We start from the raw sequence: 14,199 nt of genomic DNA, 5'->3' as shown, positions 1-14,199 counted from the left end.
AAAGATTTCCTGAGTGTTTTCCTACTGGAACTGATCACTTGGTTTATTTGTCCCCAAAGGCAGACTTTGGAATGATCTTCTGACACTTTCATTAATCTGAGCCTTGAAGAGCTAAAGTTAAATCACACCAAATTCCTGGACACTGAAAGATTCCAGCTGGAATTTACCAGGAATGCCTCAGAGCTGGTCAAACCATTCTATGACAAAACCAGAAATACTCATGTATGTAACATTAATAAATCACATTCTTCACAAATTCAGGAAAAATGCCCACCAACTGCTAGCCAGCCTTCTAGAGCTCTTAAAGCTTTCCTCATGTAAAGACATCTTCCTACTTAGAGAACTTCTCTAATTCTCACAGGATGAAAATTATTAAAATAGTTACACTGTTAAAAAGAAAGTCTAACAATGAAGTTGCTATCTCAGTTTTTAGAGCACAGTGCTCCATTTCCAAGTTGCCTTCCCTGATCCCTGTCTTTTCAGGCTCATCAGGGACAGAATCAAACAGTTTCTGCATGTAGCATGAACAGTAAAGAGTCTGCATACAGAAATGCACTCTGATCCTTACTCAACTCACATTATTTGAAAAGTTCACAAAACCAGATAAAGCAATAAGAATGATTACTGAGCCTCTATATTGCCAACATGAGCTAAGAAATGAGCAACCTAAATACCCACATTTCTAGTATTTGCTGTGAACAATGTGTAAAATTCCTCTCTGATACAGGCAAGGCTATTTCCCTATTTAGATCCATTTACCCCTTGAATATGAGACTGTACAATAATTTCCCCAACAATGACTCAAAGCCATAACCCTTCTGAGAGAACTCGAGTGTAACTAGAGAAGGTAGAAAAACAGGGAAAGGATCTGAAAGATGGAAAAGAAGCAGTACTTCAAAGAGTTTCTCTATGGATTGGTCTGGGATGATATAGGAAAACAAAAGACAACTTCACCTTGCTAGGCAGACACGAGGACAGTTTCCTAAACATGCACCTTTTCTGTGGTAATTTTTGAATAAATCAGAAACTGATATTAGACAAATACTAGAAAGTAGTGCTCTCCCAGTGTACTCCAAACCATCTTGAGGATGACACTGCAAAATGAATGCAGTAGCAATGGAACAGCTACCCAGTTAGATTATTTAGGATCCAGAGTAAAACACTCTGAATTAAGTACCACACTATACCATAGGATTGCCAGGCTGCAGGACCAGTTGTTCATACATCCCACAACACTATTTAAGGCTGCTCTGCAGCTCTCAAGCCCATCCAGTGTAATTTAGTGTTTGGACAGTGTCTGAGTGTCTGCAAGGGGGGAAAAAAGAAGATTAGGAAATAACTGAGAAGCCACCAAATAATGCAAGAAACCAAACCAGTGAATATTAGTGTTTGCATTAGAAGTGATCACTGCAAAGCAAAATTCCAATCCAATCTAAAATGCATACACTTAGAAGATGGAACAAGGATATGCAAACAAGATTGATTTTATTTTTATTTAAATCTTACATACAATAACATTTATTCCAGGTAGTGGGGTCAACTAAACAGTCTCACAGAACAGTAATTTTTAAATTCCTTACAGCTAAAAATGCAGAGGGAATCTCTGAGAACAGTTCTAATCTTGAAAAGCATATTAGGAACCACAGTAAGGAAAAAACATATAAAAAGGTATTAAAAAATGCAGGTCCCTTTACAATAATATGGTTACAGATCCTCCGAGAATCTCTCCATTATCTACATTTTAATTTTTATTTCAACTACAAATTAGCCATTATGACAAACATTACAGCTTACAGAACAGAAATAAACAATCTTGCAAGTAGCATGGCAGGCTCAGTGTCAGCAAGTGAAAGTACTAGAAACATTCATGATGGAACCCACATATTTCCATGCGTATCAGGGGCATCAGCGTAAGGAATATTCCAAATCCAGGGTTGATCTGTAAACCAAAACAAAAACATACTTATGAGAAATTCATTTATTAAGTGCAAAATTTTGATCTTCTTTGTCCCTTCCCTTTGGAGGAAGAGAAAGGTCAAAATTCCCACTGATTTTCAGATAACTTCATGTGCAATTTCAGTTTACTGGAAATTTTTGTTCAGCTATTTTTTAAAACGGTAAGATTTAAAGTTTTCAAAAGGCTTTGCTTTTCTCCCAAATATTATTTTGAAGTATAGTTACCATAACCCAACATGTTCTTTACCAGCTGTATAAAAATTTTATTTCAGACAATATACTTGGTTTGGCCCAGTGGCAGCAACTGTTGTACCGCATCTCTCTTAACCCATGGGATTATAAGTAAGTGCTATAATATATTAATATTTTTCACATGGACAGTAAGAATTCAGTACCTAAAGAATGACATTGTCTGACCTTTGAAAAGTTCATATTCACCCCTAACTTCTTCAAACATTGCATCTTTAGATGAGCAACAGGTTCTCAACATACAGTTCCCTCCCTCCCACTTCTCAGAATACTGAAGCTATTCCCACTCTTGGGAAAAGGCAACACAGCAGGAGCCAACTGCTAGCTCTGCAACCTGCTCTAGGCTCTTCTTCCTACATGTTGCAGAAATGCAGCTGCTCTATGAAACCAAGTTATTATTCTATTTCTCTCAGGCTACTCCTACTGAAATACAGAGAAAAATCCTTCAACCCTTTCAGTGAGTTTTCTCAATTAAGAAATTTATATAAATCTAGCCTGCTTATTTTCTCCATCTACAAAATGAGCCCTGAAGGAAGACAGTGACATTAATCTGTACAATGCATAAATTAAACTGAATTGTACCAAAGATGATGGCAGTAGCTATTGATTATGATTATTGTTGTCCAGTTTTAAGTTTACAGGATCCAATGCCAGCTCTCAGAACATCCAAAGTGAGAATTACTGTAGCAAGGAATGGAGAGTAAGGAAGTGACAGAAACAGTAATGAAGGGTTGTATAAATTACACAACAGCGCACTGTGACAAATATCACACCAATTAAACATGGGGCAGGGGGAGCATTGCTACTAAGTACTCATTATTATTTGCTACTACAGTGTCCTTAATTCTAGTACTGTAGTTCCATATGTTGCAGCAAAACATATCCAAGCAATGCAAATGGTTTACCAAAGTGTCTGTTTACAGCAGGAAGAGGGTGATAGGGTAATTGGTTCCTTTTGGTTACAGTGGACAGGTAGGTGATTTCCAAGCATAAAAAAAAAAAAAGGCATGAGAAAGTGGAAGAAACAATAGCACTTAATTCACAGTGCATTGCCAAAAGAGCTCCCTAGGATTCTGGCTCAACTACAGGATACCTAGACTTTAAGTGATCTCTTAAAAAGATTTAAAAAAAAGTAGCACCATTATTTTCCTAAGCTTCTTTTATCAGTCTCCTGCTGGAGAGCCATGTGTACCTTCTGTATTTCAGGTGAATACCCTACCACACAGTAAACATTAACAGTTATAAAAACAGGTATGCAAATGTTGGGAAAAGTGCTGAGCATTTCAAATGTACATTCACATTTGAACACCGACCTCTAGCTATGACATCAGAATAAATCCAGTCCCACTCAAGCACTGGAATCTATCACTCAGAGAATATTATGTAACTTGGACCTATCAATTTTCACTACCATCTGCAGTTGCTCTGTTAATTCAGCAAAACATGCAGGTAAAGGAAGGCTTAGATGCACAGAAATAACTTCAGCCATCCCCTTAAAGCACTCTGAGAGGGCTCAGTACCTAATTTAGTTCTTTCTAATTGTGGTTATCTAAAAGTTTTCTCAAGGTAGCTATTAATGTACTTGGAACTTTGTTCCAATAGTGGAATGTTGTTGCTTTTATAAGCCACCTGACAGTATTTTAATAAGTCATGTGTACAACTATTGCTCAAATAAATTATAATTCAGTTATTTTTAAAATATCAAGTCAAATTTAAAATTATTTATCACTTCTAATAGGAACTATATCAGCAAGAGAAAGAGACAATGACTGTGTAAAAATACTGTATGACTCTAGCTGCTTACTGTTGCACACTAAAATGATTGCCAAACTTCTGAAAGTTAATTCCTTTGATCTTCTGGGGGAAAAAAATAAAAAGCATCATTAAATAAATTTTTAAAAAGTGTCCTCGACATATCTACCTTCCACACATTTCAAACTCAGCGTTTTTTTTGTCTCAACCACACCTCACCGGCAGTGGGCCGGTACCGCTGCTTCCCTCTGGTCTCACGTATACGCAGCAGAACTCCAGCACTAAAGCATCCAGTAAAATGAACCGGGCCATTCCAACCCCATTGCTACTTTCAGGTTATCTGAAAGCTCAGGCAAAGCACTATTTCAGTTGTACTCAGGCAGACTTTTGAACATCCTCTCACAACTGAATAGACTATCATATTTTATGTAAAGATAGAGAGGCACTGGAGTACAAGGCAAGTTTTTTTTTTGAGCAACACCTGATTAATCACTCAAAGAAACCATGCTGGCAGGCCATCTCAAAACTTCATATTCTCATAAATATGACAGATGGCAGTACAGTCAAAACCAGGAACACGCAGTTGCATAGTAAAGTACAGAATACAATTAAAGCACCTTCGTGATTCTCTTCCTACAGTGTAAAATACAGGTGTCTTTTGCACTGTGAGTGGAGACCTGAATGAGAGAACTCTTGGATGATTTCTAAACCCAGAGAATGGATTCTTATATCAACTTAATTGAAAAATGTAGCTTCAAAGTAGTAAGTATTCACATATATAGAAAGGTTACTCCCAAAAAAACAGAGTTCTTCAAGTCATTCTGCATATACATTCTAACACAGCAAACTCACTCCCTCCTGCATGAAGCTGCAAAGTTCCCCCTTTAGCATTTGCAGAAGGTACACACTACACTTCACTCTCTCTTCTCCCCTCCCTTTGGATGAGCATGACATTTAAAACAGAACTAATCTTGTTCCTCTCAACGCAAAACTCATACCTGTAAGATCTTATGAAGAAGGAAAGGCAGATGGGGAATAGATGTGGAATCTATAATAATATTCACAAACAAGGCAATGATTCCTGAGGGCCAGGACAATGACCACTTGTGAGGGGGAGGATAAAGCACAACCCAGTAGTGAAGTTTAAACACGTGATTTGTTTTGTATCTCGAAGTGTTGATGTGATGAGAAAAATGTGATGCACTTTTCTGAGGCCTCTCCCACGTTGTTATAAAAACCCCTTGATATACTTATGTATTAAGGTTTCAAGTTGCCCCCATACCACAGATGATTTCCTCAGTCAGTACACTGTGTAATATCTAAATCACAAATTAAATGATATTCCTTGACTACAACAAGCAGCTTGTACCTTTTGCCATGCAAAGTTACAAAGAAACCCTGGGGCTGTATTCCTTTGTGTAATGTAATCTGCTGTAAGAAACTTCTCAACAGGGTGAAACAAAAGTAAGAGGGGAATCAGCCCCCAAGCACTCTAAATGAAACGCTGTGCTTTCTTTCATGAGAGGAACAGGTCAACTTGTATTGGTAAGAAAGAACAGCAATATTACAACTGAGATGTGATGCTGGAGCTCAATGAGAAGATAATGTTATACAACAAAATTGCAGTACTCATGTGAAAGATTCTTCAGGGATATAAAAATCTGAGCACTATCAAAAGACACAAAGAAATTTTACTTATAAGGCATCTTGCCAAGTAAGATAGGTTGTTGTGTTTCCCAAATACCAGACTGGATAATTTTCAGCTTTCCTTCCAAGGCACTCTACAGTTATACTGCCAGTCTATAGGTTTCATTTATGTCAGTATCATTGATGCTGCCTGAATCTGTTGGTTAACAACAGAGGCATTGAAGAGACTGTTGTATCTATACAGTTTATCTGTCAAGATAAAATTTAGTACTGTCAGCTACCAGATATTGTTAATTTTAAAAATATTCTTTCAATGTTTTGCCCTAAAGATGCATCTGTTGCCCACAAATGACCTTCTGCTGTTCAGCTGACTTTTGGAGGTGATCAAGTGGGATTGCCCAAAACAGCAATGTGCAAAGAGTTAATAACATACATGTTACACACAACAAATGTTATCCGCTAAAAATTAATGAGGTCCTTTGTCATGTCAGAGTAAGAATGATCTTAATCTTTATTTTAAAACTGCCAGATGTAAAATACCCATGTTATTCTCTGCAGCAATGAAAGACGCAAACTATGTATATCATGCATAATATAACTGGTTTTTGTTGGTAATTTAAAGTAGCTGGGAAGAAATAATCTAAAGGAAAAATGCCCAAATACTCTGAGCAACCTTGACTCTGACCTGTCAGGATGTCATACTCTTAGAACTCCTCCGACTTCACCTACAAATTTTGCACTCTACACAAGATGGCTCAAATCACATTTAAGTTCTATAACTAGACTGGGCATCATACACATATCCTGAAAAAGAGTAAGCAAACTAAGCTGCTTTTTAAAATTCTTGAATTGGCCAACTATTGAAGCAAAATATCAGTCACCTGGTGAATCTGCCATCTTGTGATCTGAAGAATGTTTTGGAACATCTCCATTAGTCAAACCCAAGCTTTGAGCTCAAAGAAATTGGCTAGTAACACATGCAAAACAGATCAGATGATCTAGTGGCTCCTTCTGGTCTTCAAGTCTGCAACCCTATCAAAACATTATATAGAAGTTGTCAAACTAAATGGTGACTCTGTAACTCAAGTTTCCTCTCATGCAAAGTGTTAATTTCTTCACAATCATTATAAACAGCTTCCAGGCAAATAGGTTTTCCCATCTACCCAAATGTTACACTTGGACTCTGGGAGGCTATCTGAGGAATTATCTGATGCCAAGCTGCCTTACGACAGCTTCAGTCTCAAACTGCAGATTTACCAGTCAATAATAATGCTTTTGGTTCAGCTGAGGAAGGAAATGGATGCCAACACAGATGAGATTGGTTCCAAACCCAACTCCCTGCCCCTTGCAATGAATTACAATAACAAAATATACTTGCTTCTTGAAAAATTGAAAACTAAACTTGTAAACATACTCAGATTTATGTTCACCATTGCTCTGAGTGTTAATAAGTGAAATATTTTCTATTCAATGTATTACTATCACTAGAAACAGGACTAGCTGCTAGTTGTCATCTTCTCAGAACAAAGGGTATTCTCTTAGACTTTGTACAGTATTAAGCATACAGGATGCTACTAGTCTAGTTCTGTCAAACTCTATGAAGTACACAGGTTTCACGTAGCTATGCAATATTAATTAGAAAAAGGAGGTTATTGAAAAATATGAATGATTTTCCCAGAAGTCTTCTTTCTTAATGTCTTAAAAAATATTTTAATTACTAAACAGAGAAAGTGAAGAATTCTAGAACTTTGGACAAGAAACAAAAGGTGGGAAAAAGGTAGAGACATACACATACAGTGACGTTTTCTCAGAACTTATTTGACCTCCAGAGGATACACCAGGTCCTTGTGAGGGAGCTCAGAGTAATGAATTCCTCTAACTTAGCTGGACAAAACACCAATCTCTTCTTTTAAGCACTGTGTTACTAGGACAAGGCAGGATAAATGAAAATTATACCAACTCTTAAATAACAGGATAAACATAAATACCTAAACCTACCAGAGCTGGAGGCAAATATGCCACTAATTTCTTTTCTTTTTACACAACAGTTTATACGTAACAAATGAGATGCAGTGTTATTAGTTCACTGAAATCACTATAAATATTTACCAATTGTAATTTGCCATACTCCCAATTCCCACCCATTGAAAACTAGACAAAATATCAAGCACTGAATATCTGAAGTTACAAGGAAAAGGTCAATTTGCTCTTCTGCGTAAGTGTGGCTATGAAACATTGAACAGTGAGCAGGGCCCTTCACGAGGGAGAACTGTTCCTGTGCAACATGTTACAGATCCTTTTGTGCATCCTTAAGAACATGAAATCACGGCTGTTGAAAACTTCAGCTAGAGAACTAATTAATTTTTAAGTGGGCTGTTAATTTCTCCTCAATGCTTCAACTTGCATTAACGCTAATTTCCATCTAATTTCCCCCCGATTCTTCCAGCCTCTCATACCATGAGATTTTACTCACGCTTTAGTCCCTAGTTACCAAGGGTAAAATAGATTTTCCACTGGAAAATAATGAAATACATTTTAGTACATTTTTACAAGTTGTTAGAATAATTCAGAGCAAAATAACCAAAGACTAATGTAATTCATATAATGGGTATATACAGAGACTAATATGTAGCTTCACTCTAACTTCAGATTAATCTTGACTGAGTTGGAACCTGTCTTATTTTATTGTATACACATATGTTTTCTCTATACTATTAATCAACTAAACAGTCTGTTTCTTTCCTCAATTTAAATATATACACTTAAGAGAAAATTAAATGAGAAATAACTTATCAGAATGCACTTACCCCCTATTTTATAGGATTCTCCTCCAGAGGGTTTAAGAAGTTCCAGAGCATTTTGAACTAAGAGCTCAGAAAAAGCTTATATAAATTCCTGCCTTGTAACCCAGTCAACTCAATAGTTTTTGCTGATAGATCTATTTTCAGTTCATCCCCTTTTCAGCAGAGAGTGTAAAGAGAGTTGTGCAACAAGTACATGAGATAAATAAACCTAAAATCTGGCAGAATGACATCACAGAGAAATGTTTCAGAAATGTATCACCTGCTGAGGTTTCCCTAAAAGAGCAGAAAACAGCCAATTAAGCAGAAATCTAATCACACTTGAATGTAACTAGAAAGCTAAGTGCAACTCAATACGAAAGAAACCCAGATGAAGTAGCCCAAAATACTGAAGGTTAATAAAACAACAATATGTTTTACATAGATTCAGTGACTCATCGAGCTAATTAATCATATAATTATTATTTTCTGACAATTTTTTGATTCACAAATATTTTTTTCAAGCACTTTAGTGTTTGCTAGTAGCTTTGATGGGTCGGTTTGTTTGGTTTTTTGGGTTTTATTTTATCATCATATATAGTTACAATGAGCTACCTGACATGAAAGTATTTCTGGTATGATTTCTCTCACAGAAAAAATGTTACTAACTCCTCATCTCAACTTGAAGTGACAGTGCTGCTACCAGCTATGGTTTGAGACTCAGTTAAATGTTATTCTTTGTTCCCTTCAGGAAGGTCAAATGACTTGGGTTGGTAGCAGCAGGTAGAGTTTACCTCTCCACATATTGTCCAACATGTCTCTGTGCAAGTCTGAAATACAGCTGAAAACTTTAATGAAAGAAATGAGAAAATTTTAACTATGTTATGTGTCACAGAGATAATATATCATAATTTCTCTACCAGTGACATCTTAAAGCACATCAATACATCCTTCCGTGGTTACAGCTTAGCCTATGATTACATTTCAGTGATGGATAATCCATCTCTCTGGGAGAGAAAAACAGGCAAAACCAAGAAATTATCTGTCTCACAATGATCTCAATTTATATTCTAGAAATCTTTGGGAGAAGCAGAGGAAGAAAATCTTCCTGATTGTTTCTCCAAGAGATCCTATTTTCCTGTTTTGCCTAAAATTGATTTTTAGAATGAAACCTATTGACTAATGAGGCAAACCAGGCAAAGGTGGGCAAGACTTCTGTATCTTTTTCCTCCTATTATATGGGTGAGAGAAAAGTAGGACAAGGACCAAATTATTTCATTATTATTGAGCTTAATGGACGTTAAAAGGCCATAGATCAACCTCATGAATTATTATGGCTGAATCTAGGCAGATTATTTACATAATTTACTGATAAGTTTATTAGTGTATGTACTGAGATCTATTTTATTGCTTCTCAAGATGCATTAACTTCACTGTAACAGTTTTCATGCTCAAGTCCTGTCCAATATGATAAATACCAATTAGTATGACAGAAATCCTTTGTGAGAGAATGACAAAATCTCTGCAATTAAAGTAGTTCCACAAAATATGAAACTGCTTTTCTTTCCCTTTGTTTTTTCCTGTACAAATTCTAGTAAGGGATCAAATATACTTGGAGAATTCTATTATTATATAATGTAACAATGTACTTTGGAATACCTATATTCTACTTAGAACTTCACATAGCAAATACATAGCCTTCTTCCTGACCATCTCTTCATTATTTCACTCGCTTCTCCTCCCTCCTGCTCCTAATAGGAATCTTCTGATTATATGAAAGTGATGTGTACTTTGTTTTCCCATGGTTAGAGAATCTGAGTTAATGGAAAATCCCCCAGAGCCTTTTCTCCTTCAGTTACAGGGATCAGTCAATATGGTTTCTTTAGGGAAAGGATAATTACTCGCATTTCTACTTCTCAAGACTTTATTAAAATAAATCTATTTATATCACTCTCCAGAGAGTTTGCGAGTTGACAACTGTATTGTTAAGGGCAGATTATTTTATGAGTCCATCCCACAACATAGGAATTCTTTAAACATCTTTTCCACAATGAGGCCGAGGAACTGAAATAGAATATTCAGGAAAGAGATGTGAAAGGGCACAGGCAGCTGACTTTGCTTCCACTGCCAAAGCCTAGACAACCTGAATTCTGACATCTGTTCATGTCACAGGAGAAAGCTGGAACACAAAACCTGAACTACAGTCAAATGAGTCCTCTACAGAAGTAAGTTTTTCATGCAGAACGTGAAAAAAGTTCATTGGAAAAAAGAATTTCACGTTAAGTTGAAATACGCATAAAGCTCACTGACACAGTAGGTTAGATGCTAGAACTAAAACAAGAATAATATTAACTATAGAAGTACATTTTTGCACAAGGAAGACAGTACATGAAACACATTTAAGAATACACACAAATTCTAATTGTTAATCTTTGTTTTAAAATTTCAAAAAATGTAAGTATGACCTTTTAGAAAAACCTTCCAAAACCATCAGTTTGAGCATCGGTTAACAAGCAGACAGTGCATACATATCCTACAGCACAACTGCTAGTTGCAGTATGTTCTTCCCCTGTAGTTGGCTTGTAACCTAGGCACAACCCCTGCCACTGCTCCCCAACACAACATTAACAGTACTAAAATGGACAGAGTTGTTTTATACTAAATAAAACAGCATAAAAAGCTTTTATTATAATTTCTACATTGAGCCAGTATTTTTTTCTCTGGGAAAACTGAAATACCACTTAGGACTTCTTTTAGGTAAGTAGTAAGCTCTTGAGAGCAGAACAATCATTTTTCCAAGTTACAGAACATGCATCATATTGAAGAGGTGAATGCTAGGCTATGTAGCTGCTGCCATACTTAAGGTTTTGACTTCTATGATCATGGACCTACTGATGAGAAGTCAGGTTTGCTGGAAGCTGAAGGGATTCACCTGACCAAGTCGGGCAAGAGCCTCTTTGTCAACAAGCTGGCCAGAACTGTAAGCAGGGCTTTATTCTAGACTCAGTGGTAAAAGAGGATGGAGATCTGAACAACACAGAAGAGCCAGAGGCTGCTGCTGCATTAGGAACCAACAGGGAAACACCCGAGAAATGTTGCAAAGGAATTAGGGCTTGTTCCTCTAAAAAGGTGACATGATCAGCAGCCCAGCTGAAGTGCCTCTACACCAATGCACACAGCATGGATGACAAACAGGAGTTGTAAGCCACCGTGCAGCTAGAAAGCTGTGATCTAATTGATATCACTGAAACTTGGGGGCATAAATCACATACCTGAAACACTGCAATCAATGGCTATCAGCTGTTCAGGAGGGACAGGCAAGGAAGAGAGAGAGGGATTTCCTCTATATATAAAAAAGTGGATTGACTGCACAGAGCTGTGCCTGAAAAGCTGTGATGTGTGTGAGAGCTTGTGGCCAAAAAACTGGAGGTCAAGCCAACAAAGGAAACCTCATGATTGGTGTTTACTACAGGTCACCTGATGAAGAGTATGCTGGTGAAACCTTCTTACTTCAACCACAGGAAGAAGCATCACGCTCATAGGCTCTGATCCTCCTGCGGGACTTCCATCACCCTGAAACAATGTGTCTTCACTTTTATTTACTATATAAGACTCCATTGAAGTCTACTGACTTCTTAGTTTTTAAACATCGTTTCTCCCCACATCGTTTGTTAGTTCAAAAATGTACAGAAAGATGTGAGTTTCTATAAACACTGTTACTGTTATTTCAAGCTCTGCTATAGAGTCTTTTTTAGATTAAGGTTTCTCAAAAAAGAAGTTACAATCTTTTGACATTATCTTTAAGAACAAAAATACAGAAATTGACTTTTACCAAGTATTTCAGGTTGTGCATCAACACTATTATCCTCAATATATTTTTAGATTTTTGAGCCATCATCACCACATAGCTGCACTTCCTTATCACTTTCCTGATTTGTATATTCTAGAGATAGTCTCGGAAACTGAGAAAGTTGAGATTTTGTAAACCTCTTTAAGTGTTATGAAATATAGCCTATGAAGTATAGAATGGATCAAAAGCAACTCTTCTTTCTTCTGATTTGCAGCAATTCTTTCACATTTGCTCTATGGTATTTTCTTAGTACTCCACTTCCAGAGGATTGTTTTTAACTCGTGCCTGCTCTTCCAAACCTTCCCCTTTCAACACTCCTTCCTCCATTATTTCTGCAGAAAAACATTTTGATTATATAAAGAGTATCTACTTTCCTAATGCACATAAGAACCCCAGAAGAGGAATAAAAAAATAGTGTTGAAGTTGTTAATCCAAAACTTAAACAACAATAAAGAAAAAAACTAAAACAAGAACTCTATAGTTGCTTTCTTTGAAGTCACTAGCAGAACGTGGACTGATACCATATCAAATACAGTCATGCCACAAAAATGCTAAAATAAAGCTTTAGAACACAGCAGTATTCAATTGACTCAGCATTACTCAAATTAGTTTGCTTCATGTATAATACACCCACTTTTCTTCTGAAGACACACCTCACCTTTGCTTCCATACTGTTCTAGTGGCAGGTCATAAGGTACAGGAAAATATGTTGCTGAATCTTTCCTTTCTGGAAGCTTTCTTCCTCCTACATGAAAGTAACCTTTGTCCAGTCCCTATAAAGGTAGGGAAACATACAGAAGACAGACATATTAGTTTATGGGGAAAAGACAAACCTAAACCAGAATAGACGCTTTCTCAATAAATTATTTTAATAAACAAAATGTTTTGCCTCCATTACTGAGATTAGATACTTCCTGAAGCACCTTCCTGTCTTCATCTTCCCTTACTTCTACTATTTCAGGCTCTTCTCTAGTACATTCATTGGCTTGGCCTCACACATGGATATACTCTGTCTTCTCAGACCATTACACATATACCAATTTCGATATTCACTAGGTGAGCACCTTTGGTGTTTAATAGTTAACTAAAGCAAAAAGCTTTAAGAATTCTCTTTGCTGCTTAGTTTCACCCTGATCACATTAGTTAGTTAATCAGTGTGTTTCATGAACTGCACTAGAATTCACCCTTTATTATAGAAACAAGTCTTCAAATCTGTGCTTTTCAGATATCTTGGGTAACATCATCCCTAGACTCTCAAAAATTTAATGAAGATTTGAAACTGCTTGCATAAAAGCTCCAAAGAATACACTCAGAATGACAGCATTACTGTCAAACAAGTTTAAGGACGATAAAAAGAAAAAAAGGCTATAATGCAATACAAGGGAAGAGAGATTTAAAGTGATTCAAGTAACTTGGGCAGACATTATTGCTTAGCCACTTCTGCAGAAAAGTTGGATCCCATTCATCAACTGTAGCGAGTTATACAAATGCAAGTCTGAGATTTCAAATAGCCTATTGTTAATCAAGTACAAACTGATTAGAACAGAAGTTTAAAGGCTATCAAGTTTTTATTATTTATTTTTAAGATATAACTAACAGCTATATTTTTCTTTCTAAAATCATAGAATAGTTTGGGTTGGAAGGGACCTTCAAAGGTCATCTGAGTCCATCCCTCTGCACTGAGCAGGGACATCTTTCACTAGACCAGCTTGCTCAGAGCACCATCTAACCTGACCTTGAACATTCCCTGGGATGGGGCATCTACCACCTCTCGGGGAAACCTATGCCAGTGTTTCACCATACTCAATTTCTTCTTTGTATCTTGTCTAAATCTACCCTCTTTTAGTTTAAAATCATTACCCCTTGTCCTGTCCCTACAGGTCCTATTAAAAGTCTGTCCCCACTTTTCCTACAAGCCCTCTTCAGGTACTAAAGGCTGCAATAAGATTTCCTTGGAGCCTTCTC

At 36.7% G+C, this 14,199-nt stretch overlaps 1 protein-coding gene across 2 annotated transcripts in view; it reads right to left on the bottom strand.

The window, feature by feature from the left end:
• Positions 1-1,466: 1,466 nt before the first annotated feature.
• TDP1 (tyrosyl-DNA phosphodiesterase 1) overlaps positions 1,467-14,199 on the bottom strand; it is a 43,578-nt gene continuing 30,845 nt past the window's right edge. For both annotated transcript variants that reach the window (XM_027673316.1, XM_027673322.1), the window contains 2 exons: positions 12,893-13,007; positions 1,467-1,939 (listed from right to left, as the gene is read on the bottom strand). In XM_027673316.1, the coding sequence (XP_027529117.1) occupies positions 1,866-1,939; positions 12,893-13,007 (189 nt within the window). In that variant the 3' untranslated portion in view covers positions 1,467-1,865. The remainder of the gene's footprint in view (positions 1,940-12,892; positions 13,008-14,199) is intronic.

The sequence above is a fragment of the Neopelma chrysocephalum genome, unplaced genomic scaffold (genome assembly GCF_003984885.1).
Source record: "Neopelma chrysocephalum unplaced genomic scaffold, ASM398488v2 Primary Assembly neopelma1_24, whole genome shotgun sequence".
NCBI lineage: Eukaryota > Metazoa > Chordata > Aves > Passeriformes > Pipridae > Neopelma > Neopelma chrysocephalum.
This window is presented reverse-complemented; position numbering and strand designations above follow the sequence as displayed.